This window comes from Podarcis raffonei, chromosome 4 (genome assembly GCF_027172205.1).
Source record: "Podarcis raffonei isolate rPodRaf1 chromosome 4, rPodRaf1.pri, whole genome shotgun sequence".
NCBI lineage: Eukaryota > Metazoa > Chordata > Lepidosauria > Squamata > Lacertidae > Podarcis > Podarcis raffonei.
In genome coordinates this window covers 7,533,270-7,558,066 of record NC_070605.1, presented here as the reverse complement: position 1 = coordinate 7,558,066, position 24,797 = coordinate 7,533,270, and the positions used below count along the sequence as shown (strand labels likewise).

At 44.2% G+C, this 24,797-nt stretch overlaps 1 protein-coding gene and 1 pseudogene across 6 annotated transcripts in view; both read left to right on the top strand.

Moving 5' to 3' along the window:
- LOC128412208 (zinc finger protein 850-like) overlaps positions 1 to 24,797 on the top strand; it is a 264,328-nt gene that overhangs the window by 202,580 nt on the left and 36,951 nt on the right. For 2 of the 6 annotated variants that reach the window (XM_053385072.1, XM_053385074.1), the window contains 4 exons: positions 2,381 to 2,462; positions 2,748 to 2,830; positions 8,268 to 8,394; positions 10,853 to 13,564. The exons of 1 other annotated variant lie outside the window; for it this stretch is intronic. In XM_053385072.1, the coding sequence (XP_053241047.1) occupies positions 2,381 to 2,462; positions 2,748 to 2,830; positions 8,268 to 8,394; positions 10,853 to 13,371 (2,811 nt within the window). In that variant the 3' untranslated portion in view covers positions 13,372 to 13,564. Of the gene's footprint in view, positions 1 to 2,380; positions 2,463 to 2,747; positions 2,831 to 6,062; positions 6,916 to 8,267; positions 8,395 to 10,852; positions 13,565 to 24,797 lie in introns of those variants that run through there. 3 more of the 6 variants (XM_053385078.1, XM_053385083.1, XM_053385082.1) reach the window with 3 other exon arrangements.
- LOC128412284 (zinc finger protein 135-like) lies at positions 18,125 to 19,321 on the top strand (annotated as a pseudogene).

The window sequence follows — 24,797 nt, the reverse complement described above, 5'->3', positions numbered from 1 at the left end:
AAAGACAATACCAACTTCTGGAAAATTATCTCCAGTCAAACCAAAGCTCCTAACGAGGGCACAATAATCCCTGCAAATTTATGGGAAGAGCACTATAAAGTGCTGTTTAGGGAACATCGTCCTTCTGCGCTGCTTAACATCCCCTTAGATAATGATATACCATGGCCCCCAACATCTGAAACTGAAATCACTTCGTTAATTCTACAAATGAAATCTGGCAAAGCCCCAGGAAGTGATTTCATTGTCGCTGAACTTCTGAAAGCGCAAATAAACTGGTGGGCCCCGGTTCTTGCAAATCTATTTTCATATATAGATAAGACAACTGAAATCCCTAAAGATTGGGGACTGGCTATAATTGTTCCTATATTTAAAAAGGGGCAACCCCTCTGACCCATCTAATTATAGACCAATCAGTCTTCTGAATGTGATCTGCAAACTTTATATAAAACATCTATGCCTAAAATTATGTGAATGGTTAGATCATAATGACTTGCTAGAAATTGAACAAGCAGGGTTTACATCTGGACGTTCCACCATAGATCACTGCTTAGTGTTAGATTATTTTGTCTATAAGTATGTGAAACATTGGAAAAAGTCATTGTATGCGGCCTTTGTGGACCTAAAAGCAGCATTTGATTCTGTATCCAGGGGTAGGCTCTGGTCCAAATTGGCCAATATGGGTATTAACAGAAGGTTATTACTTCTGATGATTAAGCTTCATGAGAACAATACCCTCCAGATAAGACTCGCACAGGACGGCAGACTCTCTAGAGAAATCCCAGTCCAAAGAGGAGTTAGACAAGGATGCCTATTAGCCCCATTTTTATTTAACATCTATGTTAACTCCCTGGTCACATGTTGCCGTGAAATCGAAACACCCCCCCCCCCCCGTGTTCTCTAACGGCAGAAAAGTACCAGTTTTAATGTATGCGGATGACGCTGTTCTTCTCTCTCAAACCAAAGTGGGTCTGAAACGTGCCTTAGGAAAGTTTAGTGACCAATGTAACACTGAACTGTTAACAATTAATTTTGCCAAAACCAAAATTGTACATTTTAACCGCTCCTTCAGGAAAGATAATTGGAGCGTAAAGGGAAATGCCATTGAACAGACTAAGACCTTCCAATACTTAGGCATTACTTTCTCTTATAATGCCAAATTGTCAACACACCTGACCACATCAGCTATATCAGCAGGAAGAAGTGCAAATGCCATCCTTAGATTATTCAGAAGGAAAGGAGCTGGCTTCCTCCCAATGGCCCTAAAAGTTTTTCAGGCAAAATCTTTAGCCCAACTCCTGTATGGCTCTCAAATTAGCCCCTCTGCCAACCTTAAGACCCTTGAAACAGTACAATCAAAATTCTTAAGATCATTATTTGCTACCCCAAAGTGTACACCTAATGCAGTCTTAAGGCAAGAGGCAGGACTGCCCAGAGTGGAATTAAAAGTCTGGGAGCAAGCAATATCCCTCTGGCTGAAAATCCATTACAATCCTAAGGGACTGTTACCTTGCTTCCTGGCCGCAGTTCCCTATCCTCCTTGGCTTATGCAAATAACTAATAAGATCAAACAAATTGGCCTAAACCCTGAAAACCTTTTTATTGGAACTCTGAACAAGGCAAAAGCAATTATCACTCAGAGACTTTACGATGTCGAATTACAACAAGAAGACGCCCTACTCCCGGAGACGTATAGATGTTTAAAAGCTTGGCCTAATTTTGCAGCTGCCCCTTACTTAACTAACATCACTAACGAAGCTTATAGATGGGCTTTCTCTAGAACCCGCTTTGAGACAATGCCCTCAGCAGTGCTGCATGGCAAATTCACACGGGTACCAATGCATGCGCGTCTCTGCCCCTGTATGTCTAATAAGGTAGAATCTGTCACACACATCCTTCTATTTTGCGAATTTTATAGTGAAGAGCGAGTTCAACTTATTTTGCCGCTTTTATCAAAATTTATACCCCTACAACATTATTTGGAATCCTCCCCCGAAATTCTACGAAAATACCTTCTGGAAGATTCCTCAAGCTCAATATCATATGAGGTGGCCAAATTTTGCACTTTAGTAATCAGGAAGCGTAAATCTCCCCTGTTGAATGGCACACTGCGAAGTTCCCTTGTGTAATCCTTTTTTTTTCTTTTTTCTTTTCTGATGTTGTTGTTGATTTCTTTTTGTTTGATCTTGTGGTGTTTAGTGTCACTGGCTTTTGCCGTAATAAAACTTGGAACTTGGATACTCCCAAGGGGCTCCAAACAGGACAGAGAACATCCCATAATGGTCTGCTGATGGCCCATCCGTTTTCTGGGAAAGCATCCATGGAATGAGATCTCGCAGTCTTTCTCACCATTCTCTGTTTTTAATCCTTGTTTCTTTCTCAGGGAAAGGATCTCTTTGCAGAAATGGACCTGGATTCCTGTGAGGCAGAGAGGCCTCCGTTGGACACCAGAGAGAGGCCACTGGGTAAGGAGGAAGGTGGTTTTTCTCCGTTTGGTCTCATTCTGTTGGTTTTCCAACTCATCTGTGAGTTGTTTTCATCTTGCTTTGGGGGGAGACAGTTGGGAACAAGGGTCCAGAGGAGGGGAGATGTATTTCTGCACAACTAACATATGAAATGGCCACAAACATCCAAATGCTCTCAACAGGAAAGGCTTTCTCAAAAGCCCATCTGTAGTAAGAGATGCCCTGTTTCACCTGTGAGAGAAGCAGGCACTCCAGGCGTCCTGACCACCTTTTTTTCTCTTGCAGGTGACAGAATGATGCCGGCAAGACCTCCTGATCCGTCTTTTCATGGGGACAGAAGAGAAGCAGCGGGTGTGGAACGAGATCAGGTCAGGGGAAGCTGCCTTGTGGGGACAGAGGCCGAGGGATGGAGCAATGTCATGGACTGGTTGGGCACAGAGGAGTGGTGGGAGGAAGCAGCTGGGGAACCAGGAATGGAAGACGGCTGAGAGCCGAAGGAGTGGAGGTAGAAGAAGGATGGGCGGTCAGAGGGAGAAGAGGGAGAAGCCTGGGAAGAGGAGGTGTCAGAAGCTGAAGGGGTTACAGGGCTTAGTGAGCTGGGAGACTCTGTGGCAGAATGCAGTGCAGAATCAGAGGCAGAAGAGGAAGGAGGCAAGTGGGAGAGGAAGGTCGAGAGGCAGAGGTGAGTCAGGATAAGGAAGAGCCACAGATGGCTCCCTCTCCTTTTGCCAGAAGCCACCCTCCCTGCTTGTCTCTCAGAGCCAGGAGACCCCGTGCATTGCAGGAATCTCTGCTAGATCACTCAAGATAGATGGCCATCCAAAACAGGCTTATTTTATTTCTAGATTGATCACTGAATGCTCAGATTGGTTTCTAAGCAGTGAACAAATCAGAACAGAGACTTCCGGGTTGGCGCCATTGTTTAATGGCGGATTCCCTCCGAGCTCCGGAGGGAATCGGCTCCGTAGCGTCTGGGTCTGGCCGCTGCGGCGAAGCGGGGACCCTTAAAATCACAGGCGCGGATGCCTGTGAACACAGAGACTCGGCGGGCACCATTTGCGCCCCCCCAATCCGCGACGGAGCCTTTTTAAAGGCTTCGGAACGGAGGCAGGGTGAGGCGTGGTGCTGAGAGTACTCCCTCGCCTACGGAGTGAAGCCGCAAGCCATTGACAGAGAGCGCCAACTTCTTCCAAGATCGACTGGACTCTAAAATACTAACCCGTGAGTAATACGGAGATTGGGACTTAAAAAAAAATAATTTAATTTTGAATTTGGAACGAGCGGGAAGGGGCTAAAAAGGAAGTCACCCCCCCCTCTTTGTAAACAAGTTAAAGCAAAGGACTGGGCAACCAAGGTCGAGAGAACCTGTTTTCTAGTGAAAAGATCTTGATTTCACGGTTTTGACACTATAAGGATTTACTGGAGGATAAAAAGAACTTGGGGACTGGAATTTCACCCCCCCCCCCGAGACCCGGGAACACCCCAAGAGAAAGTCTGTTGCATGGAAGATTTTGACAGCTGTCAAGAGAGCTGCTAGTCAGCTAGTTGCCAGCTGGAAAAAGAGAACATTGTTTCTGCTGTTTTTGTTGGTTCATCTGGTATAACTTTGTTGAAAACAACGAGGGCTGATACAAAATAAGTGGACTTTTGGTTTCGAGCTGAAAGGAACATTAAGGAACTAAAATCCCCCTAGAGGGGTAATAGGGATACTACACTACAAAAATGACTGGAGTATGTAAATTCCAAGCAGAACTGGACAGAGCGCTCGTTCTCTTGGGAAATTTGAAAGATGAATACAATGTTATGTCTACAAAGATATCACTACTACACCGGTCAGTAAACAACAGTTTTGAGCTGGATAAAGATTTGAAACAGGAAGCCTACTTAACTGAACAAATAAATGAAATTGAAAGTGCAGAAATGATGGAGCAAGGTGTTGTTTTTGAAGAAAATGAAGGAGAAGCAGGAGACGTGCAGGAGCTAAAGGAGAGTTACAATATGAGGCCTGACATGATGATAAAAAAGGATAATAAAAACTGGATGTGGAAAGCCTGGTCTGAATGGGAGCCTGGAAAAAGGAGAGATCTCCCTTGGAGGAGATCTGAAGACCTGAGGATTATAAATCTGCGGAAGGTGAAAGCTGGAGCCTTGGGGACATCTGGATCTGTAAGAAATTTGAAACAAAAGTTGGAGCCCCCCATAGGCTTTGTTTTTAAGTATGGAAGACTGGCTGGAAGTAACAAGGATTCTGCTGGTCCGGAGCCCCTTCGAGACTTGGGGTTTAACATTAAGGACCATCAAAGAGACCGGCAGAAAGGAACTGAGAGAGATAAAAGGGCCTCAGATGTGAGGTCTCCAGGTTAAATAAATAACACAAAGACTGATGGATATTGGTTGGGGATTGGAACCGGGAAAAGGGTGGGTGGAGGTTGGGAATCCAAAGGGCACATAAGCATAATTTGTTTTCTTTTTTTATTTTTAATTAGTGGTAAGGAAATTGGGTAAATCGTGGAAGGGAAATTTTGGTCGACTTTAGGAAAAAGGTCTAAGAATAGCTAATGAGGTATAAGTATTGATGTGTGTTTTAAATAAGGTAAAATTGATTTCTTCTTTTTTAAATTAATTGAAAATAAGATTGTTAAAAATAAATGGAGGAAATGGAAAAAAGGAAGTAAAGTAAAAAATGGTATGTCAGAATAAATGTATAAGTTAAGGTAAAGAAATAAGTTAAGGACTTGCTGAACTGACAACTTAAATTGGAATACAAGAAGGGGAGGTGTGAGGAAGTCTGAGAAATAAGGTTAAGAACGATAACTTTATGTGTTTTTTCTATTTTTCTTTTGTTGTTTAATTTTGTTATGTATTTTTGTATTTTTCTTTTGTTCTGTTTATTTTTTGTTCTTGTTTGTTTTTTGAAAATGCTAATAAATATTATTTAAAAAAAAAAAAAAGAACAAATCAGAACAAATGGTGGCCTGGATTCACCTAACCAGCCCCATCGGCTACAAAAAGGGGCCTGCCCTCCATTCCTCCCCCTCTCCATATCCCCACGAACCCCTGGATTTTGGCTCTAGGGCATTGGGAGGGAACTCCCCAGAACAGCTCAGGAGGCGAGGAGAAAGTGGCCCCTTCCATCAGGCAAACTGGAATGCTTGTGTAGGCAGAATGACTTGGAAAACACAAGGTGGAGTACCACCTATTTGCACAAAGACGAATACCCATAATTAAAACTTAGAATAAAATAAGCATCCAGAATTAAAATGTGCAGCAAAGTAATCCTATTGAAACAACTCCCCTGCTGGTCCCTTGTTTTCAAGGCTGTTGGTCCCTTATTTTCAAATCTGTAACTTGACAGCTATGGCCTTGTGGGCGGGGAGGGGGGGGGTTGCAGTGCCAAGGTCAGATCACATCCTGGTGCAACTGGACTTCTCCGCAACCCTTCCCCTCTGCAGGGAGGTGGGACCGATTCGGATGGTCCACCCCCGCCACTTAATGGATCCAAATGGTTTCCAGAGAGTGGTAGGAGATGCTTTATCCCATGTTGATGGCCTTTCAGCTGATTCCCTGGTGGCCCGCTGGAATGTGGAGTTAACCAGGGCCCTCTTCGATTGCATGGAGCCTGGACAGCCCTGTGGTTTTCCACGGATCTGAGGGCAATGAAACAATCACTGAGACGGCTCGAGCACTGGTGGCGGATAACTCATTCTGAAGCTGACCGGACACGGGTTAGAGCTCAATGCCGAGCCTACCAAGTGGCAGTAGCAACGGCGAAGAAGACTTTCTTGGCCGCCTCTATTGCATCTGCAGAAAACAGCAGCAGGAGACTTTTTCAGGTGGTTCACAATATAGCAGAACCACCTGCTACATCGGGGCCCAGTATGGGCCACATTATCTCCTGCAATGATTTTGCAAAGTTTTTTTCAGATAAAGTCGCTCAGATTCAGGAAGAGGTAGACTCCACCGTGGGAGCAGGGCCGGGGCAGGAGAGTGCTAGAGCCCTGTCTAGTCAAGTTGCGTGGGATCAATTCCAATCTGTTACCTCTGAGGATGTGGACAGGCTGCTTGGACGAGTGAGACCAACCACCTGTCTCCTTGATCCTTGCCTATCGTGGCTTATAAAAGCTAGCCGGGAAGGGCTGGGCGATGGGCTTTGAGGGGTCGTGAATGCTTCTCTCTGTGAGGGAGCCTTCCCAGACCCTCTGAAAGAGGCGGTTATCAAACCACTTATTAAAAAACCATCTTTAGATGCGGCCACAATGGCCAATTATCGCCCAGTCTCAAATCTTCCATTCTTGGGCAAGGTGATTGAGCAAGTGGTTGCTGAACAACTCCAGGCACGCCTGGAAGAAGCGGACCATTTGGATCCCTTCCAGTCAGGATTCAGGCCTCATCATGGGGACTGAAGCTGCCTTGGTCGCACTGGTCGATGATCTCTGGCGGGCTAGGGACAAAGGTAAGAGCTGTTTCATAGTTCTGCTGGCTCTCTCAGCAGCGTTTGATACCGTCGACCATAACATCCTTCTGGACCGTCTTGAGGGGCTGGGAGCTGGGGGCACTGTCATACAGTGGTTCCGCTCCTTCCTCCTGGGCCGTGTTCAGAAAGTGGTGGTGGGGGATGAGTGTTCAGACCCCTGGGCTCTCACTTGTGGGGTGCCTCAGGGTTCCGTCCTCTCCCCCATGCTTTTCAACATCTACATGCAGCCGCTTGGAGGGATCATCAGGGGCTTTGGGCTGGGTGCTCATCAGTATGTGGATGATACCCAGCTATACCTCTCTTTCAAATTGGACCCAGTGAAGGCGGTGAAAGTCCTGTTTGAAAGTCCTGTTGGAGGATGGATGGCGGCTAACAGATTGAGGCTGAATCCTGACAAAACAGAAGTACTGTTTTTGGGGGACAGGAGGCGGGCAGGTGTGGGGGGACTCCCTGGTCCTGAATGGGGTAACTGTGTCCCTGAAAGACCAGGTGTGCAGCCTGGGAGTCATTCTGGACTCACAGCTGTCCACGGAGGCACAGGTCAATTGTCTGTCCAGAGCAGCTGTTTATCAGCTCCATCTGGTACGCAGGCTGAGACCCTACCTGCCCTCAGACTGTCTCACCAGAGTGGTGCATGCCCTAGTTATCTCTCGCTTGGACTACTGCAATGCGCTCTATGTGGGGCTACCTTTGAAGGTGACCCGGAAACTACAACTAATCTAAAATGTGGCAGCTAGACTGGTGACTGGGAGTGGCTGCCGAGACCTTATAACACTGGTCCTGAAAGACCTGCATTGGCTCCCAGTATGTTTCCGAGCACAATTCAAAGTGTTGGTGCTGACCTTTAAAGCCCTAAAAGGCCTCGGTCCAGTACACCTGAAGGAGCGTCTCCACCCCCATCGTTCTGCCCAGACACTGAGGTCCAGTGCTGAGGGCCTTCTGGCGGTTCCCTCGCTGCGAGAAGCCAAGTTACAGGGAACCAGGCAGAGGGCCTTCTCGGTAGTGGCACCCGCCCTGTGGAACGCCCTCCCACCAGATGTCAAAGAGAAAAATAACTACCAAACTTTTAGAAGACATCTAAAGGCAGCCCTGTTTAGGGAAGCTTTTAATGTTTAATAGATTGTTGTATTTTAGTGTTTTGTTGGAAGCCGTCCAAAGTGGCTAGGGAAACCCAGCCGGATGGGCAGGGTATAAATAATAAATTATTATTATTATTATTATTATTATTATTATTATTATTATTATTATTAACAAGAATGAAATAACAGAGCATTGTGTAGCAGATCATATTTCTGCTGTCTCAGAGGAGGACATTTCCCTTTTTCTTTTAGGGTCCAGCGTGCTTTGAAGATGTTGCTGTTCGTTTCACGGACGAGGAGTGGGCATTGCTGGCTCCTGACCAGAGAGCTCTGCATAAGCACATCATGGAGGAGAATTGTGGGATCGTGGCCTCTCTTGGTAAGGCTCCCTGTGGGATCGTCATATCAGCCTGGAAATTCAAAAAAATACCTCTATGGGACCAACCTCATAGAGGTTCTCACAGAGCTCAACAGCGCCCCCTATTACACCTGGGAACCTAACACCCCCACAATAAAGAGTAAATTACAGTTTTTTCTTTGAACAATCTTTCTCAAATTATTCCTTTTTCTACCATGATTGGGCTGGTCTATACTTCCTAGGCCACCTTCAATGTCAGCTTTAGAATTGTTAGGAAAGCTAAGTAGCTTCAGGTTTTTGTTTTTGTTGCTGTCAGTCTTGGGTTGACCAAAGAGACGACTGGCAGCGAAGCTCAGGTGCTGCCAGCCAGAGAAGAATCAGGCCTAGGGAGAGGAGAGTTAGCAGCGGAAGGCAGAGAGGAGGGGGAGAGGAACTGTCATCTGAGCTCTGAACAAAGGGGAGAAGAAAAAGAGAGACAGAGAGGCAGACAGCTGTGTGAGAGCTACAGGAGTGAGTCAGACGCTGGAATGCAGGAAGCATTCTCTGCCAAATTAAAAGATACTGGAAGAGAAGGTGGGGGCTTCCGTTCTGGGGAAGGGGGAGGAGCTCAGTCTGGGCAACTCCATCTTGTGGGGAGGACGGTGAGTAGAGGAGCTTCGTCCAAGTTTGCTGTTTTAGCAATAAATCTGAAATTATTAACAGCCAGAGTCCTCTCACGTTTGTGGGAGAGAACAAGGACTGACATTGGAGATGGAGGGGATGCCATGACTGGGCCAAACAAAATCCATCCCAGAGAAGAGCTAGGCTTATGGAATCTCAGGTAGTAGTAGCAGTGATGAGGATGAGGATGATACAGTGGTACCTCGGTTTACAAAATTAAGCTTTTCCAGAACAGATACCACTGTAGTAATAATAATAATTTTTATTTATACCCTGCCGATAATATTAATAATCTGATTCCATATAAAAAGAACATTAACTTTAAAATGAACAACTTATACTAGTGGCCAAAATTGTAGAAAGCTTTTGTGAAAAGTGTATTTCTGAGGTTTGATGGCTCATAACTCCACCTTTGTGTGGAATAATGCCATAAAATTATATAGCAATGGAAAGATATTTTAATGAAAAATGTAATGCAATGACTTTTATGAAGGAGTTTTTTTTAGAACAGCAGTCATAACGAAAAATTGTGGAATCTTTGGTAACCATTGGTAACCATTAGCTTTCACTACTGCCTTACAATGCCTTCCTATGAAGTGAACCAAATTTTTAGTTCTGCAACTGTAAGAATGTGAAACCAAGATTGAATTATTGGCTCTGTTCATTGGGCATTATTGCTGGGTTACTTCTGACTAACAAGTTTCTTTCAAGTATTTCATTTATGTATTTGGGGGCATTTACATTCCCATTAATGACGCAAATTCTGCCCACACCTTTTTCTGCCATCCAACCGCAGATCATCACACTATCTGGGTGTTTCACGGTCGGTGTAATGCAAGTCGGATGTAAATCTCTGGTTCTTCTCACGTATTTCATGCCATCACTACCAAGCAAGGAGATTTGGGTCTCATCGCTCCAAATAACACTGTCCCATTGTTCCGCTGTCCAGTTAACATGGGTTTAATCTTTTCAACCTTTGCTTGAGAGATAATAATGGCTTTTTCCTTAGAATTCTAACATTTAGAGCAGTCCTTGCACTCAACTTCACATTGCATCTCGCCATGTCATCTTGTATACACCCAGATGACATTTTTCTGTCATGTAGGGACAGTCTCTCCATTCTTCAATCGTCACTTGCCTTTGTGCACCTCTTCCTGCCTTTACCAGTCTGATTTTGTAGTGCCTGAGTCTCCTTATACCTCTTCAAAAATATAGAAAGGCCAGCTTTGGTTATGTTTTCCCCAATCTCTCTTCAAATTTCTTCATAATTGTAGCCTTGTTCACTTAATAGTACTATTTTACATCGCTTTCTGGGTGACCCGTCAATTCTTTGTGCCATTTCTATAATTTTATTATGTTTTACAACCTCACTAAATGAAAGGGGGGAAAAAACCAACCAACTTGATAGCAATCACATAACACATTGACAAAAGTCAACCTAAGCAAGTTGTGCTTCCTTTTTCTGGTTATTTGACTATAACATTTGATAAAATATGAGTAATTGAACAAACTTGCATTCTTGATGGATTGCATTCTTGATTAAATTATCTTTCCATTGATATACAATTTTATGTTATTCCTATAAAAGAAGTGGTGTTATGAGCTATCAAACCTCTGAAACACACTTTTTTCCAAAAGTCTTCCACAATTTTGACCACTACTGTATATTAAACAAACCAACATTCAACAACTCATCAGAATCTAATAATAAATATGTTGGTTAATGACAAACAACACAGGTAATGAACACCCCCCCAACTTCCTTCAGTTCTTCTCCATTTGTTCCTGAGGCTCTAATCCCTTTTTGTCTCCATTGCAGATTGTGATGAATCGGAAATCGAGAACAAAGGTGACCACGATAAAATCCCCAGAGAGGAGAAGCCACGTAAAAATTTGGAGTGTGGAGAAAGCTGCAGTCAGAGCTCCCATTCCACTTCCCATCAACAAAATCTCATTGGAAAGAAACTCTATCAGTGCATGGAATGTGGAAAGAGCTTCAGTCACAGCTCCAATCTAATTTCCCATCAAAGAATTCATACAGGGGAGAAACCCTATCAGTGTGTGGAATGTGGAAAGAGCTTCAGTCACAGACACAGTCTCACCTCCCATCAGAGAATTCATACAGGGGAGAAACCCTATCAGTGTGTGGAATGTGGAAAGAGCTTCAGGAAGAACTCCCATCTCACTTCCCATCAAATAATTCATACAGGAGAGAAACCCTATCAGTGTGTGGAATGTGGAAAGAGCTTCAGTCGGAGCTCCTCTCTCACTTCCCATCAAATAATTCATACAGGAGAAAAACCTTATCAGTGTGTGGAATGTGGAAAGAGCTTCAGGAAGAAGGACAAATTCACTTCCCATCAAAGAATTCATACAGGAGAAAAACCCTATCAGTGTGTGGAATGTGGAAAGAGCTTCAGGACACGCTACGAACTCACTTCCCATCAAAGAATTCATACAGGGGAGAAACCCTATCAGTGTGTCGAATGTGGAAAGAGCTTCAGTCAGAGCTCCTCTCTCACTTTCCATCAAAGAATTCATACAGGGGAGAAACCCTATCAGTGTGTCGAATGTGGAAAGAGCTTCACTGATAGCTCCTCTCTCACTTCCCATCAAAGAATCCATACAGGGGAGAAACCCTATCAGTGTGTCGAATGTGGAAAGAGCTTCAGTCATAGCTCCTCTCTCACTTCCCATCAAAGAATCCATACAGGGGAGAAACCATATCAGTGTGTGGAATGTGGAAAGAGCTTCACTGATAGCTCCTCTCTCACTTCCCATCAAAGAATTCATACAGGGGAGAAACCATATCAGTGTGTGGAATGTGGAAAGAGCTTCATTGTTAGCTCCGCTTTCACTTCCCATCAAAGAATTCATACAGGAGAAAAACCCTATCAGTGTGTGGAATGTGGAAAGAGCTTCAGGAAGAGCTCCGATCTCACTTCCCATCAAAGAATTCATACAGGGGAGAAACCCTATCAGTGTGTGGAATGTGGAAAGAGCTTCAGTCACAGTCAGAATCTCACTTTCCATCAAAGAATTCATACAGGAAACAAACCCTATCAGTGTGTGGAATGTGGAAAGAGCTTCATTCACAGCCACCACCTCACTTCCCATCAAAGAATTCATACAGGAAACAAACCCTATCAGTGTGTCGAATGTGGAAAGAGCTTCACTGATAGCTCCTCTCTCACTTCCCATCAAAGAATCCATACAGGGGAGAAACCCTATCAGTGTGTCGAATGTGGAAGGAGCTTCAGTCATAGCTCCTCTCTCACTTCCCATCAAAGAATCCATACAGGGGAGAAACCCTATCAGTGTGTCGAATGTGGAAAGAGCTTCAGTCACAGCTCCTCTCTCACTTTCCATCAAAGAATTCATACAGGGGAGAAACCCTATCAGTGTGTGGATTGTGGAAAGAGCTTCAGTCAGAGCTCCTCTCTCACTTTCCATCAAAGAATTCATACAGGGGAGAAACCCTATCAGTGTGTGGAATGTGGAAAGAGCTTCAGTCACAGCCAAAGTCTCACCTCCCATCAGAGAATTCATACAGGGGAGAAACCCTATCAGTGTGTCGAATGTGGAAAGAGCTTCAGTGTTAGCTCCGCTTTTACTTCCCATCAAAGAATCCATACAGGGGAGAAACCCTATCAGTGTGTCGAATGTGGAAAGAGCTTCAGTCAGAGCTCCAATCTCACTTCCCATCGAAGAATTCATACAGGGGAGAAACCCTATCAGTGTGTGGAATGTGGAAAGAGCTTCAGTCGTAGCTCCTCTCTCACTTACCATCAAAGAATTCATACAGGAGAAAAACCCTATCAGTGTATGGAATGTGGAAAGAGCTTCAGTGACGGCCGCAGTCTTACCTCGCATCAGAGAATTCATACAGGGGAGAAACCCTATCAGTGTGTGGAATGTGGAAAGAGCTTCAGTCAGAGCTCCTCTCTCACTTCCCATCAAAGAATTCATACAGGAGAAAACCCCTATCAGTGTGTAGAATGTGGAAAGTGCTTCAGTCATAGCTCCTCTCTCACTTCCCATCAAATAATTCATACAGGGGTGAAACCCTATCAGTGTGTGGAATGTGGAAAGAGCTTCAGGAAGAGCTCCTCTCTCACTTCCCATCAAAGAATTCATACAGGGGAGAAACCCTATCAGTGTGTGGAATGTGGAAAGTGCTTCAGTCATAGCTCCTCTCTCACTTCCCATCAAAGAATTCATACAGGGGTGAAACCCTATCAGTGTGTGGAATGTGGAAAGAGCTTCAGGAAGAGCTCCAATCTCACTTCCCATCAAAGAATCCATACAACGGTCGAAAAAACCATTATACAGCTTTAGGAACCAGGCAGACGCACCTTTTTAACCAGGCTTTTGGCTGATTGACATCTAATGCCCTTTTTAATAGGTTTTTTTTTGTTTCTTTTTTTATGTTGTAACCATCCTCAGGCCTTTGGGTGTAGGGAATAGATGCCAACTCTTAAAGGCCTAGGGGTCTTTGCCCCACCCCCCAATAAAATATTTAAGGATGCCACCCCCCAGCTTTGGTGTGTATTTTTCCAAACACAACCTTTTATTCTTCTGCAGCTTGCCATACAATTTCTCTTTCAATTTGCCCTCTTAAAAAATAATAAAAAAAATAAACGCACAAAGGTCATGAGGAAAACAAAATACAAGAAAAGACAAACGTGGACAGGTCCCATCTTTGCAGGTAAAACGGAAAAGTTGCTTTGAAGCTGGGTTTCCCAAGCTTAGGTCCCCATCAGCTCCCGGACTACAGTTCCCATCATCCCTCCCCATTGGTCCTGCTAGCTAGGGATATTGGGAGTTGCAGTCCAAAAACAGCTGGAGACCCAAGTTTGCTTTAAAGGAAAAGTAGGCTGGCTCTGTGACACCCTCTGTTGGACAAAAGCACTGCCCCAGAACCTGAACCACCCCCAGTACTGCTAATTGGAATTAACAGAGCGCAAAACTGAAGTTTGATCGGCACTTCAACCTAAAGGGAGCTTCTCGGTGCTTTCTGCGCCACCTAGAGTACCCACAGAATTGTGACGTCTACTGGCAACACACAAAGGAGAACAAATGAAAGACAAACACAAGGGGCAGGAAAAAACCTGGAAAGGGCCATACCAAATGGACCTCCGGTGTGAAGAGGTCACTTTCCCCACTGCTGAACAATGCCACAGGTAGAGGAGATGGAATGCTAGAAGTGTCTCCGGGGCAAGGGGAGCTGCTGGGAAACTGAACTACGGGCTCAAAATATTACTTTTTAAAAAAGTTGTTGCCATTATAGGCATTGCCATTCAAATGGCATGCATGCATCATGTGACTGTGCAAGGTGGGCCTTACCTGGCCCCCCATCAATATTTTATTCAAGTCGGCAGCACTGGGTCGGGTGGTTTCCAAATTAAATAAAGACATAAATTGCCTTCCTTTGCACATGTCAATATCCTCATTTATTATTTTTAAAATTTATTTGCCCTTCATCTGAAGATTTTACAATATAAACATAGAGGATAAAAGCATGGCTTTCTCAAAAACAAGTGAAGCCAAAGAAATCTCTCCTTTTCTTTTCTTTTTTTGGATGGAGTTACAAAGTTTGTTGATCAGGGGACTGCTGTGCATCTCGATTTCAGTAAGGCTTTTGACAAAGTCCTCTGTGATATTTATGTGAGGAAGGTGGTAAAATGTGGGCTGAATGGGGTAACTGTTAGGTGGATTTGACTGACCAAACCCAAAGAGGACTCCTTCATGGTTCCTCCTCATCCTGGGGAAAAGTGACCAGAGGGGTGCTGCAGGGTTTGGACATTTCTTGAGAGAGATGTCTTTGCCTTGGCCTTTCTGTGGGATTTTTATTATTATAGGCTCTATGGAAGTTGCTCAGTTGCAGCCTGGATACACTGGCCCAATTCAAACTGAGTCCAATTAGAACTTATATAGCCCCATGGTTCTCAGCTTTTCAAAGCAATCTGTGAAAAACCATTCTAAAAAGGTCAGTTGTCCAAATTAGTCAATTTAATTCTATAAGGGACCATTCCTGCTAAATCAAAGCATATACACCTTCATGTATCTGCTGTTTAATGGATCCTGAAGCTTTGTCTTGGCGAAGTGGATTTGAAACCATTTAAAAATGGATAGAGAAGGTTGGCACACTGCAGAGTGCCAGGTGGAACAAGGAAATGTGGTCCTAAATTGATCTAATCTAAATACTGGACTATGCAATAGCCTGATCTATTAGAAAGCTTAAAATGCATGAGAATCCTCCATTGGGGTGTAGGCAATAAGACACTATACATTGAACATAAAAACAATTATACACAAAAATTGAGTCCCCCCTTTGTGGAAATAACATACTGTCAGACACATGTTAGCATTCCTACATAATATCACACAACACACAACATACTAATTAAATCTCAGTTGGAACAACTGTTACAATGTAAGATTATATAGACAGGCGCAGCATTGATTTTAGTTATAGGTGGCAGAAATCTGCAGCTGTAAGGTTTTCTTCTTAAAGTGACCCCTTTAAAACAACAAATGTAAAACAAACTTTATCCATACACAGCTTTGTTAATTTGTTAAAATATGTTGAATTACAACATTGTATTCATTTATATTATTCCGGAAATCCTTGTCAACACTGTGGAACTGTAGTAGTCCCCAATTTGGACTTTATGTGGAACAGAAATTAGCAGACATTTGGTCTTTATGAATGAACTGATTTATTGGGACTTCCGTCTATATTATTGCACTTTATGTGTTGTTTATGTGAGGAGAATCAGAACTTACAGGGTTAAACAGTTCTGTGTGACGTCTCACATTCTGAGGCGTGGTTATGTTCACATACGGGAATCTTTCTCTGTGTGTGAGTTCTCTTTCGGTTTTGACTGAGACGAGAAAGGATGTCTACTCTTTCGCTGGGCTAATTTATGAAGTTTTCCTACACATTAAAGACTGTTGGAGATAAGCAAGAAGTCTGGAGCAGTTTGATTTATTACCCACACACGGCAGCAGTTTCTCCCGCTGCTGAACTCTGCTAGGACTATGCAAGGAGAGCTCAAGGTTTATATCGGCACGGAAGCGCAGTGGCGCAGCAGAAACGTGCCGGACGCCATCTTATCTGCAGAGTTTATGTGGAAGATACAGATTTGATATTGTGATAAGAATATATAGAAGAGTATTGTTTATGTGAATCCGCAGCCGGTTACGTCTTGTGTGTTTGTCCATTCCGGGAACAGCATTCCTGACCCAGATTTTCACAGGAAGTCCCTCAGATGATTCCCCTCTCAAACAGGATACGTGAACCTAGGCCAGTAAGGTCCTCCTCCCCGGCAGACGGACAACCCCTTCCCCAAATCCCCTCCCTTCCCCACCTCCCCATGGGGGTCCCTCCCCAGAACGGCCTCCGCTGTCCGGTGTTTGGACACCTGAAGGGCGTGGAGGCTTCTCAGGGCAGCTGTCCTCACAGCGGGGAGCAGGTCTTTGGGATCCTCTCCCTCATAGCTGTCAACTTTTCCCTATTCTTGCGAGGATCCTATTCGGAATAAGGGAATTTCCCTTTTAAAAAAAGGGAAACGTTGACAGCTATGCTCTCCCTACTCTTGTTTCCTCCAATACCATTGCTGGATGAAGAAAGCCTGTGGCACAAGTAATAAATGAAATAAAAAGCGAAATAAGAAACTGAGAAAATAAGAATCCACTGATTGCCTCGCCTTGTCCTCTGTCAATTGCCACCAACTGCTCTCTCCTCCACTTGCCTCACCTCTAACCCAAAATGGTCGCCTCCAAGTCTGTGGCTTTTACTGGTCTTTGTCACCGTGGCAACCCCCCCACACACACCTGGACCTGGGCCCACCTGGCTCCACCTATTGGGAGATGTTCTATAATGAAATGAAAAAAAGGTTTTAAGAAAAGACCAGAAGCGTTTTTATTAGATATTTTAGGGCAGGATTTACCAAAAATTAAGAATAATCCATTCATGTATGTGACAACAGCGGCCAGAATTTTACTAGCTCAAAGATGGAAACGCGACGAAATACCAGTGAAAGAACACTGGCAAAAAACGTTGATGGAATACGCTGAAATGGCGAAGCTAACTGAGAGACTTAAAGATAAGGAAAATAATGACTTTAACAAAGATTGGGAACCTTTTAAGATGTATATATAGAAACAATGCATAGAAATGAATTCACTGGCAGGATTTGAGTGATACACTTACAATGGAAAAATACAATCAGAAAATACAATTATGAGGTAAAAATGAGAAGAGACAAATGTTATAACCTTCATTTTAATATATAAGGAATACAAAATTATAAGCAAAAGAAAGAGAGGTGTTATAAACCAGGGGGGTGTTAATTGAAATTGTAAAATGTAATTTGAATGTTTGATTATGTAAAAAAAAATTAATTAAGTATTTTTTTAAAAAAAAGAAAAGAAAGAAAAGCAATGGCTCCTCTTACTTAGGGCCCCACAGACCTCATCGGACACCAGAGCAGATTCCTTTGTTGCTTTTTTGAGTCAACCAGCAATGGGGGTTGCATTTCCTTATTTCCAGGAGGGCTGTTGCTGAAGCACATGACATGCTCTTCACACTTAGTTATCTATTAGAAGCACAGGCACAAATTATTGTATGTGTGTTTGTATTTGAAAACTACCCCAGTCTCTGAGCAGTGAGATTCCTGGGGTCCCAGGCGCTTCCCCAGATTCAGTTTCCTTGGAATGAAAGTCAGCGGAGACTGTGGTGTCTTTATGATATCTAGCTTTATTTACTCATATACACAACCGGAGTGTAGGACGGAGGGGCTCACAGCATCAACACACAAACAGATCTTGATTCTCTATTAGTCGCAGCTTTGGCTCCGGCACAGAGCAAGCTGGTTTTGGGGTTTCCCACAACTCTCTCAGGGTCTTGCTTTCCTACCTAGCAGCCAGGTGAGATGGGAGGGGGGAGGACAGGCCTCCCCCATTAGCTGAAGCTCTTGCAACCCAGCTCCTTCGTTGGGGATGCTGAGGAGGACACTCTATGGCCAGGAAAGGCCCTTGTCTTGCCAAGAAACTTGTCTGTGGGAATCATGCATTCCATAACGCTATGGAAAGGGTGAATGTCTTCTAGAATTCACAGCTGGCTCCAGAAGAGGAAGCTGTTCTTTTCAGTTTGGTCTGTTATCAACTGCAGAGGATGAATACCCTTGGGAGCCTCTTGGGGAGATGGAAGTGTTGAAAGGACTGAATCCATGAGGGAGAGCTACTTGCTCTGAGATGGGGGAACCTTCGGGCAAAGGCCAGCTGAGTAGAGATGCTGTTGGCTGCTAGTTTCTGTTCCTCCCCACTTTCCCAAAGGGCGTAACATTGGAGGTCCTGCGGGAGGAAAGCTTCAGGAAGAACTGCGATCTCACTTGCCATCAAAGAATTCATACAGGGGAGAAACCCTATAAGTGTGTGGAATGTGGAAAGAGCTTCTGTCACAGCAACTGTCTCACTTCCCATCAAAGAATTCATACAAGGGAGAAACCTTATCAGTGTGTGGAATGTGGAAAGAGCTTCACTGATAGCTCCTCCCTCACCTCCCATCAAAGGATTCATACAGGGGAGAAACCTTATCAGTGCATGAAATGTGGAAAGAGCTTCAGTCACAGCCACAATCTCGCTTCCCATCAAAGAATTCATACAGGGGAGAAACCCTATTAGTGTGTGGAATGTGGAAAGAGCTTCAGTCACAGCCACCATCTCACTTCCCATCAAAGAATTCATACAGTGGCCAAACCCTATCAGTGTGTGGAATGTGGAAAGAGCTTCAGTCAGAGCTCCCATCTCAGTTCCCATCAAAGAATTCATGCAGTGGGAAAACCCTATCAGTGTGTGGAATGTGGAAAGAGCTTCACTGATAGCTCCTTTCTCACTTCCCATCAAATAATTCATATAGGGGCAAAACCCTATCAGTGTGTGGAATGTGGAAAGAGCTTCAGAAACAGCCGCAGTCTCACTTCCCATCAAAGAATCCATACAGGGGAGAAACCCTATCAGTGTGTGGAATGTGGAAAGAGCTTCACTCATACCTCCTCTCTCACTACCCATCAAAGGATTCATACAGGGGAGAAACCTTATCAGTGTGTAGAATGTGGAAAGAGCTTCAGTCAGAGCTCCCATCTCACTACCCATCAAAGAATTCATAGGGGAGAAAACTTATAAGTGTGTGGAATGTTGAAAGAGCTTCACTAACAGCCAAAATCTCACTTCCCATCAAAGAATCCATACAAAGGTGGGAAAAACCATTCTACAGCTTTAGAATCCAGGCTTTGGCTAATTGACGTGTATGAAGATCAAAGTATTATGGGCCTTAATTTATGATGAGTTAAAAAAAGTGTTTGGAATAACCTTTCTAAAAAGACCAGAGGGATTTCTGTTAAGTATTGTTGGCAGGGACATCCCGAATGCCTTTAGAGAGGTATTTTTATATGCAACAGGTGGGAAAGGGGTGGAAGGAAGAAGAAGTCTCGACAATAACGGACTGGCATAACAAGCTACAAGAATTTGCTGAAATGGTGCAGTTGACAAATAGCCTGAGAAGCACTTCAAAACAAAAAAATATTTAAAAATGGGATAGATATATGTTCAAAAATACAGTAAAGTTTCGCTATCTATGCTAGCATTCAATTGACGTTGGAAAGAGACTGAGTTGAGAAATAAGACCAAGGGTACATATTGATATAGCAATGTATTAGAAAAAATGTAAATAAATATACAATAATAAGAATACATTCATTTGTGAAAAAGGAATATACAACGGGATAGACAGGAAGTCCAAAGTGTTGGTACATATATGATTTTGGAATAATTTTTTGTCCTTGTTTTCTTTTTCTTTTAGCATGTAAACTTTGTATACATGTTGAAAATTATAGTAAAATAAGCCTTGTGATGTAACATGATCATGTTTACCGATGTAACATAAGAACATTAATAAATAATTTTTAAAAAGACATCTAATGCCCTTTTAACATGTGATGTTTTGTGTTTTTATGTTGTGTTTTTATGTAGGGAATAGGCTACAACCCTTAAAGGCCTAGGGGTCTTTGACCCATCCCCCAATAAAATATTTGAGGATGCCACCCCCCAGTTTTTGGTGTTGTTTTCCCCCCCAAACACAACCTTTTATCCTTCTCTTAAAAAATAAAAAAATAAACTCACAAAGGTCATGAGGAAAACAAAATACAAGAAAAGACAAACGTGGACAGGTCCCATCTTTCCCGGCAAAAAGCAAAAGTTTCTTTAAAAGAGGCTTTCCCAAACTTGGGTCCCCAGCAGCTCCCGGACTACAGCTCCCATCATCCCTCCCTATTGGACCTGCTAGCTAGGGATGATGGGAGCCGTAGTCCAAAAACAGCTGGAGACCCAAGTTTGCTTTAAAGGGAAAGTAGTCTGGCCCTGTGACACCCTCTGCTGGACAAAAGCACTGCCCCAGAATCTGAACCACCCCCAGTACTGCTAATTGGAATTAATAGAGCGCAAAACATAAGTTTGATTGGCACTTCAACCTCTAGGGAGCTTCTAGGTGCTTTCTGCACCACCTAGAGTACCCACAGAATTGTGGCTTCTACTGGCAACACACAGAGGAGAAGAAATGAAAGACAAACACAAGGGGCAGGAAAAAACCTGGAAAGGGCCATACCAAATGGACATCCAGTGTGAAGAGGTCACTTTCCCCACTGCTGAACAATGCCACAGGTAGAGGAGATGGAATGCTAGAAGTGTTCTGCGGGGCAAGGGGAGCTGCTGGGAAATTGAACAACGGGCTCAAAATATTACTTTTTTAAAAAGTTGTTGCCATTATAGGCATTGCCATTCAAATGGCATGCATGCATCATGTGATTGATTGTGCAAGGTGGGCCTTACCTGGCCCCCCCATCAATATTTTATTCAAGTCGGCAGCACTGGGTCGGGTGGTTTCCAAATTAAATAAAGACATAAATCGCCTTCCTTTGCACATGTCAATATCCTCATTTATTATTTTTAAAATTTATTTACCCTTCATCAGAAGATTTTACAATATAAATATACAGGATGAAAGCATGGCGTTCTCAAAAACAAGTCAAGCCAGAGAAACCTCTTTTTTTTTTTTTGATGGAGTTACAAACTTTGTTGATCAGGGGCCTGCTGTTGAAATAGTGCATCTTGATTTCATTGAGGCTTTTGACAAAGTCCTCTGTGAGATTTTTGTGAGGAAGGTGGTAAAATGTGGGCTGAATGAGATATATGTCTTAGGACATCAAACTGGGAAAGTGGGTTTTAAACTAACTGAACAGGTTTTATGCCCTTGGGAATTTGGTCTCTTAAATCTACCTCTTCGCCTTCCGTTTCTGTGCGCTGCTCTGGTTCGCCAGAAGCGGCTTAGTCATGCTGGCCACATGACCTGGAAGCTGTACGCCGGCTACCTCGGCCAATAAAGCGAGATGAGCACCGCAACCCCAGTCAGACACGACTGGACCTAATGGTCAGGGGTCCCTTTACCTTTACCTATGCATTATAGAAGGGACGTCCAACTTCCAAGATGCTGAGATCTACTCCCAGTAATAAAAAACCTGCCAGTCTACTTTTTAATTTAAAATTACTTTTTATCCCAGTAATAAAAAACCCATTGTCTTTGCCCAGAGTTGTTGAGCTTTTCTCAGGGAGCAGTGACCAGAGTTGTGGATCAACCAGTAGATCGCGATTGACCTGTTGCACATGCCTCCATTCTTGGAATTTGCAAAACAACATCAAACCTTGCGTTACATGAAATACATTCGACAAACACAAGACGTAACCGGCTGAGGATTCACTTAAACAATACTCTTCTATATATTCTTATCACAATATCAAATGTTTATCTTGCACATAAACAACACATAAAGTGCAATAAATCCGTTCATTCATAAAGACCAAATGTCTGCTAGTTTCTGTTCCACATATGTTCATAAAGTCCAATTTGGAGACTACTACAGTTCCACAGTGTACTAGTGTTGCACATGCCTCCATTGTAGGAACTGCATTCCTGACCCAGAATTTCACAGGAAGTCCCTGCATGATTCCACTTTCAAACAGGATACGTGAACCTAGGCCAGCAGGGTCCTCCTCTCCGGCAGACGGACAACCCCTTCCCCAAAGCCCCTCCCTCCCCCACCTCCCCATGGGGGTCCCTCCCCAGAACGGCCTCCACTGTCCGGTGCTTGGACACCTGAAGGGCCTGGAGGACTCTCAGGGCAGCTGCCTGGCAGTTCTGCATCACCTGGAGCAAGAAATCTTGCTCTGGCTCCAGCAAAAGTCAGGCTGTCAGTTCCTCACAGCTGAGAGTGCAGAGTGGGGGGCAAAGAGCCCTGGCAGCGTGAGGAAGGTCTGAGGGATCCTCTCCCTACTCTTGTTTCCTCCAATACTCACCATTGCTGGATGGAGAAAGCCTGTGGCACATCTTCAAGAAGAAAAAATAAATAAGTAATAAATGAAATAAGAAGCGAAATAAGAAACAGAGAAAATAAGAACCCACTGATTGCCTCGCCTTGTCCTCCGTCAACTGCCACCAACTGCTCTCTCCTCCACTCGCCTCACTACTAACCTAAAATGGCCGCCTGCAAGTCTGTGGTCCTTGTCACCATGGCAACCCCCCCACCTGGACCTGGGCCCACCTGGCTCCACCTATTGGGAGATGCTCTATAATGAAATAAAAAAAAAGGTTTAAGATAACCTTTGTTAAAAGACCAGAAGCGTTTTTATTAGGTTTTTTAGGGCAGGATTTACCAAAAGATAAGAAAAATCTATTCATGTATGTGACAACAGCAGCCATAATTTTACTAGTTCAAAGATGGAAAGGTGATGAAATACCAGCGAAGGAACACTTAAATTTCTTTAATTCAGTTATTAAAAGTGGCTCCTCTTACTTAAGGGCTGTACAGACCTCATGGGACACCAGAGCAGATTCCCTTGTTGCTTTTTTGAGTTCACCAGCAATGGGGGTTGCATTTCCTTATTTCCAGGAGGGCTGTTGCTGAAGCACATGACATGCTCTTCACACTTAGTTATCTATTAGGAGCACAGGCACAAATTATTGTGTGTGTGTGTGTATTTGCAAACTACCCCAGTCTCTTGAGGTTTGAGATTCCAGGGGTCCCAGGCACTTCCCCATCTTCGGTTTCCTTGGAACGAAAGTCAGCGGGGACTGTGGCGTCTTTATGATATCTAGTTTTATTTACTCACATACACAACCGGAGTGTAGGACGGAGGGGCTCACAGCATCAACACCCAAACAGATCTTGCTTCTCTATTAGTCGCAGCTTTGGCTCCGGCACAGAGCAAGCTGGTTTCGGGGTTTCCCACAACTCTCTCTGGGTCTTGCTTTCCTACCTAGCAGCCAGGTGAGATGGGAGGGGGGAGGACAGCCCCCCCATTAGCTGCAGCTCTTGCAACCCAGCTCCTTCTTTGGGGATGCTGAGGAGGACACTCTATGGCCAGGAAAGGCCCTTGTCTTGCCAAGAAACTTGCCTGTGGGAATCGTGCATCCATAATGCTATGGAAAGGGTGAATGTCTTCTAGAATTCTCTGGTGTCACCAGAAGAGGAAGCCATTCTTTTCAGTTAGGTCTGTTCTCAACTGCAGAGGATGAGTAGCCTTGGGAGCCTCTTGGGGAGATGGAAGTGATGAAAGGACTGAATCCATGAGGGAGAGCTACTTGCTCTGAGGTGGGGGGACCTTCGGGCAAAGGCCAACAGAGAAGGGATGCTGTTGGCTGCTGGTTTCTGTTGCTCCCCACTTTCCCAAAGGGCGTAACATCAGAGGTCCTGTGGGAGGAAAGAGCGTCTCGGAGTCAGGGGCCAGTCTGGGCTAAAGCGGCCCCCATTGCCCCCACCACGGAGTCCCTCGCACTCCTGGACCATGAGGGATGCAGATTTTGGTCTTGGACCAAATTGGGGGCCAAACTGTCAGTATTTCATTCTCCCATTGCTAGTGTACTATGATATCCATGTTTACATCTTCTGTACTGTCTGTGTAAGAATGGAAGTCAGTCTGTAAATCACTTCCATCCTTTCTTCTCTTTTACTCTGACCGAGGAGGAGACGGCTGTGGAAGACAGTTCACGCCATGTTTCTTTGTTATCTTCTGCTGTAAATAAAGCTTGATGTCACATTCCAACACAGTTTGCAGCACATCTGCAAAGAGAAGGACATGGGGACAGGTGAGTCCGTCCCTGAACACCTGGCAAGGCTATTCCAAGAGTTTTCTCCTGGATTCCAAGTCCTACTGCAGGGGAGGAGGGACATCCCAAGCCTTGGGGGCAAATCCTGGCCTCCTTCTACCAGAACGTGGCTCCCCAGGCTAAGGAGATGGTCAATATCCAGTTCCATTCCACCCTTTTAAAATTTAAATATCAAAATAGATCCCAACTTTCAGAGCATGTAATTCACAGGAGTGGAAAGACTGCTGCGCTACTCATCGAAATAGGACTATTCTTCCTTCTCCCACCTTCAAAGTAAACGTAAAGAAACCGAATTGATCCAAACCTGCCTTCCTCCACCAACCCCAAGCTTCGCTCTTCATGCCAAAAGACAACATTTTCCAGTCCCCGGGTGAAACTCCCTGGCCTTTCATTGGTAGAGCAGCCACCACGCCTGTGGCGTTTACCTCACGGGGACTGACTGAGCGGACAGCAAGATGCTTTCAGCCTCAGACACTTGGCGGGTTCTGAAATGGCCGTGCAGGCCAGATTCACGGCCCTGGCAGGCTGGATTTGGCCCATG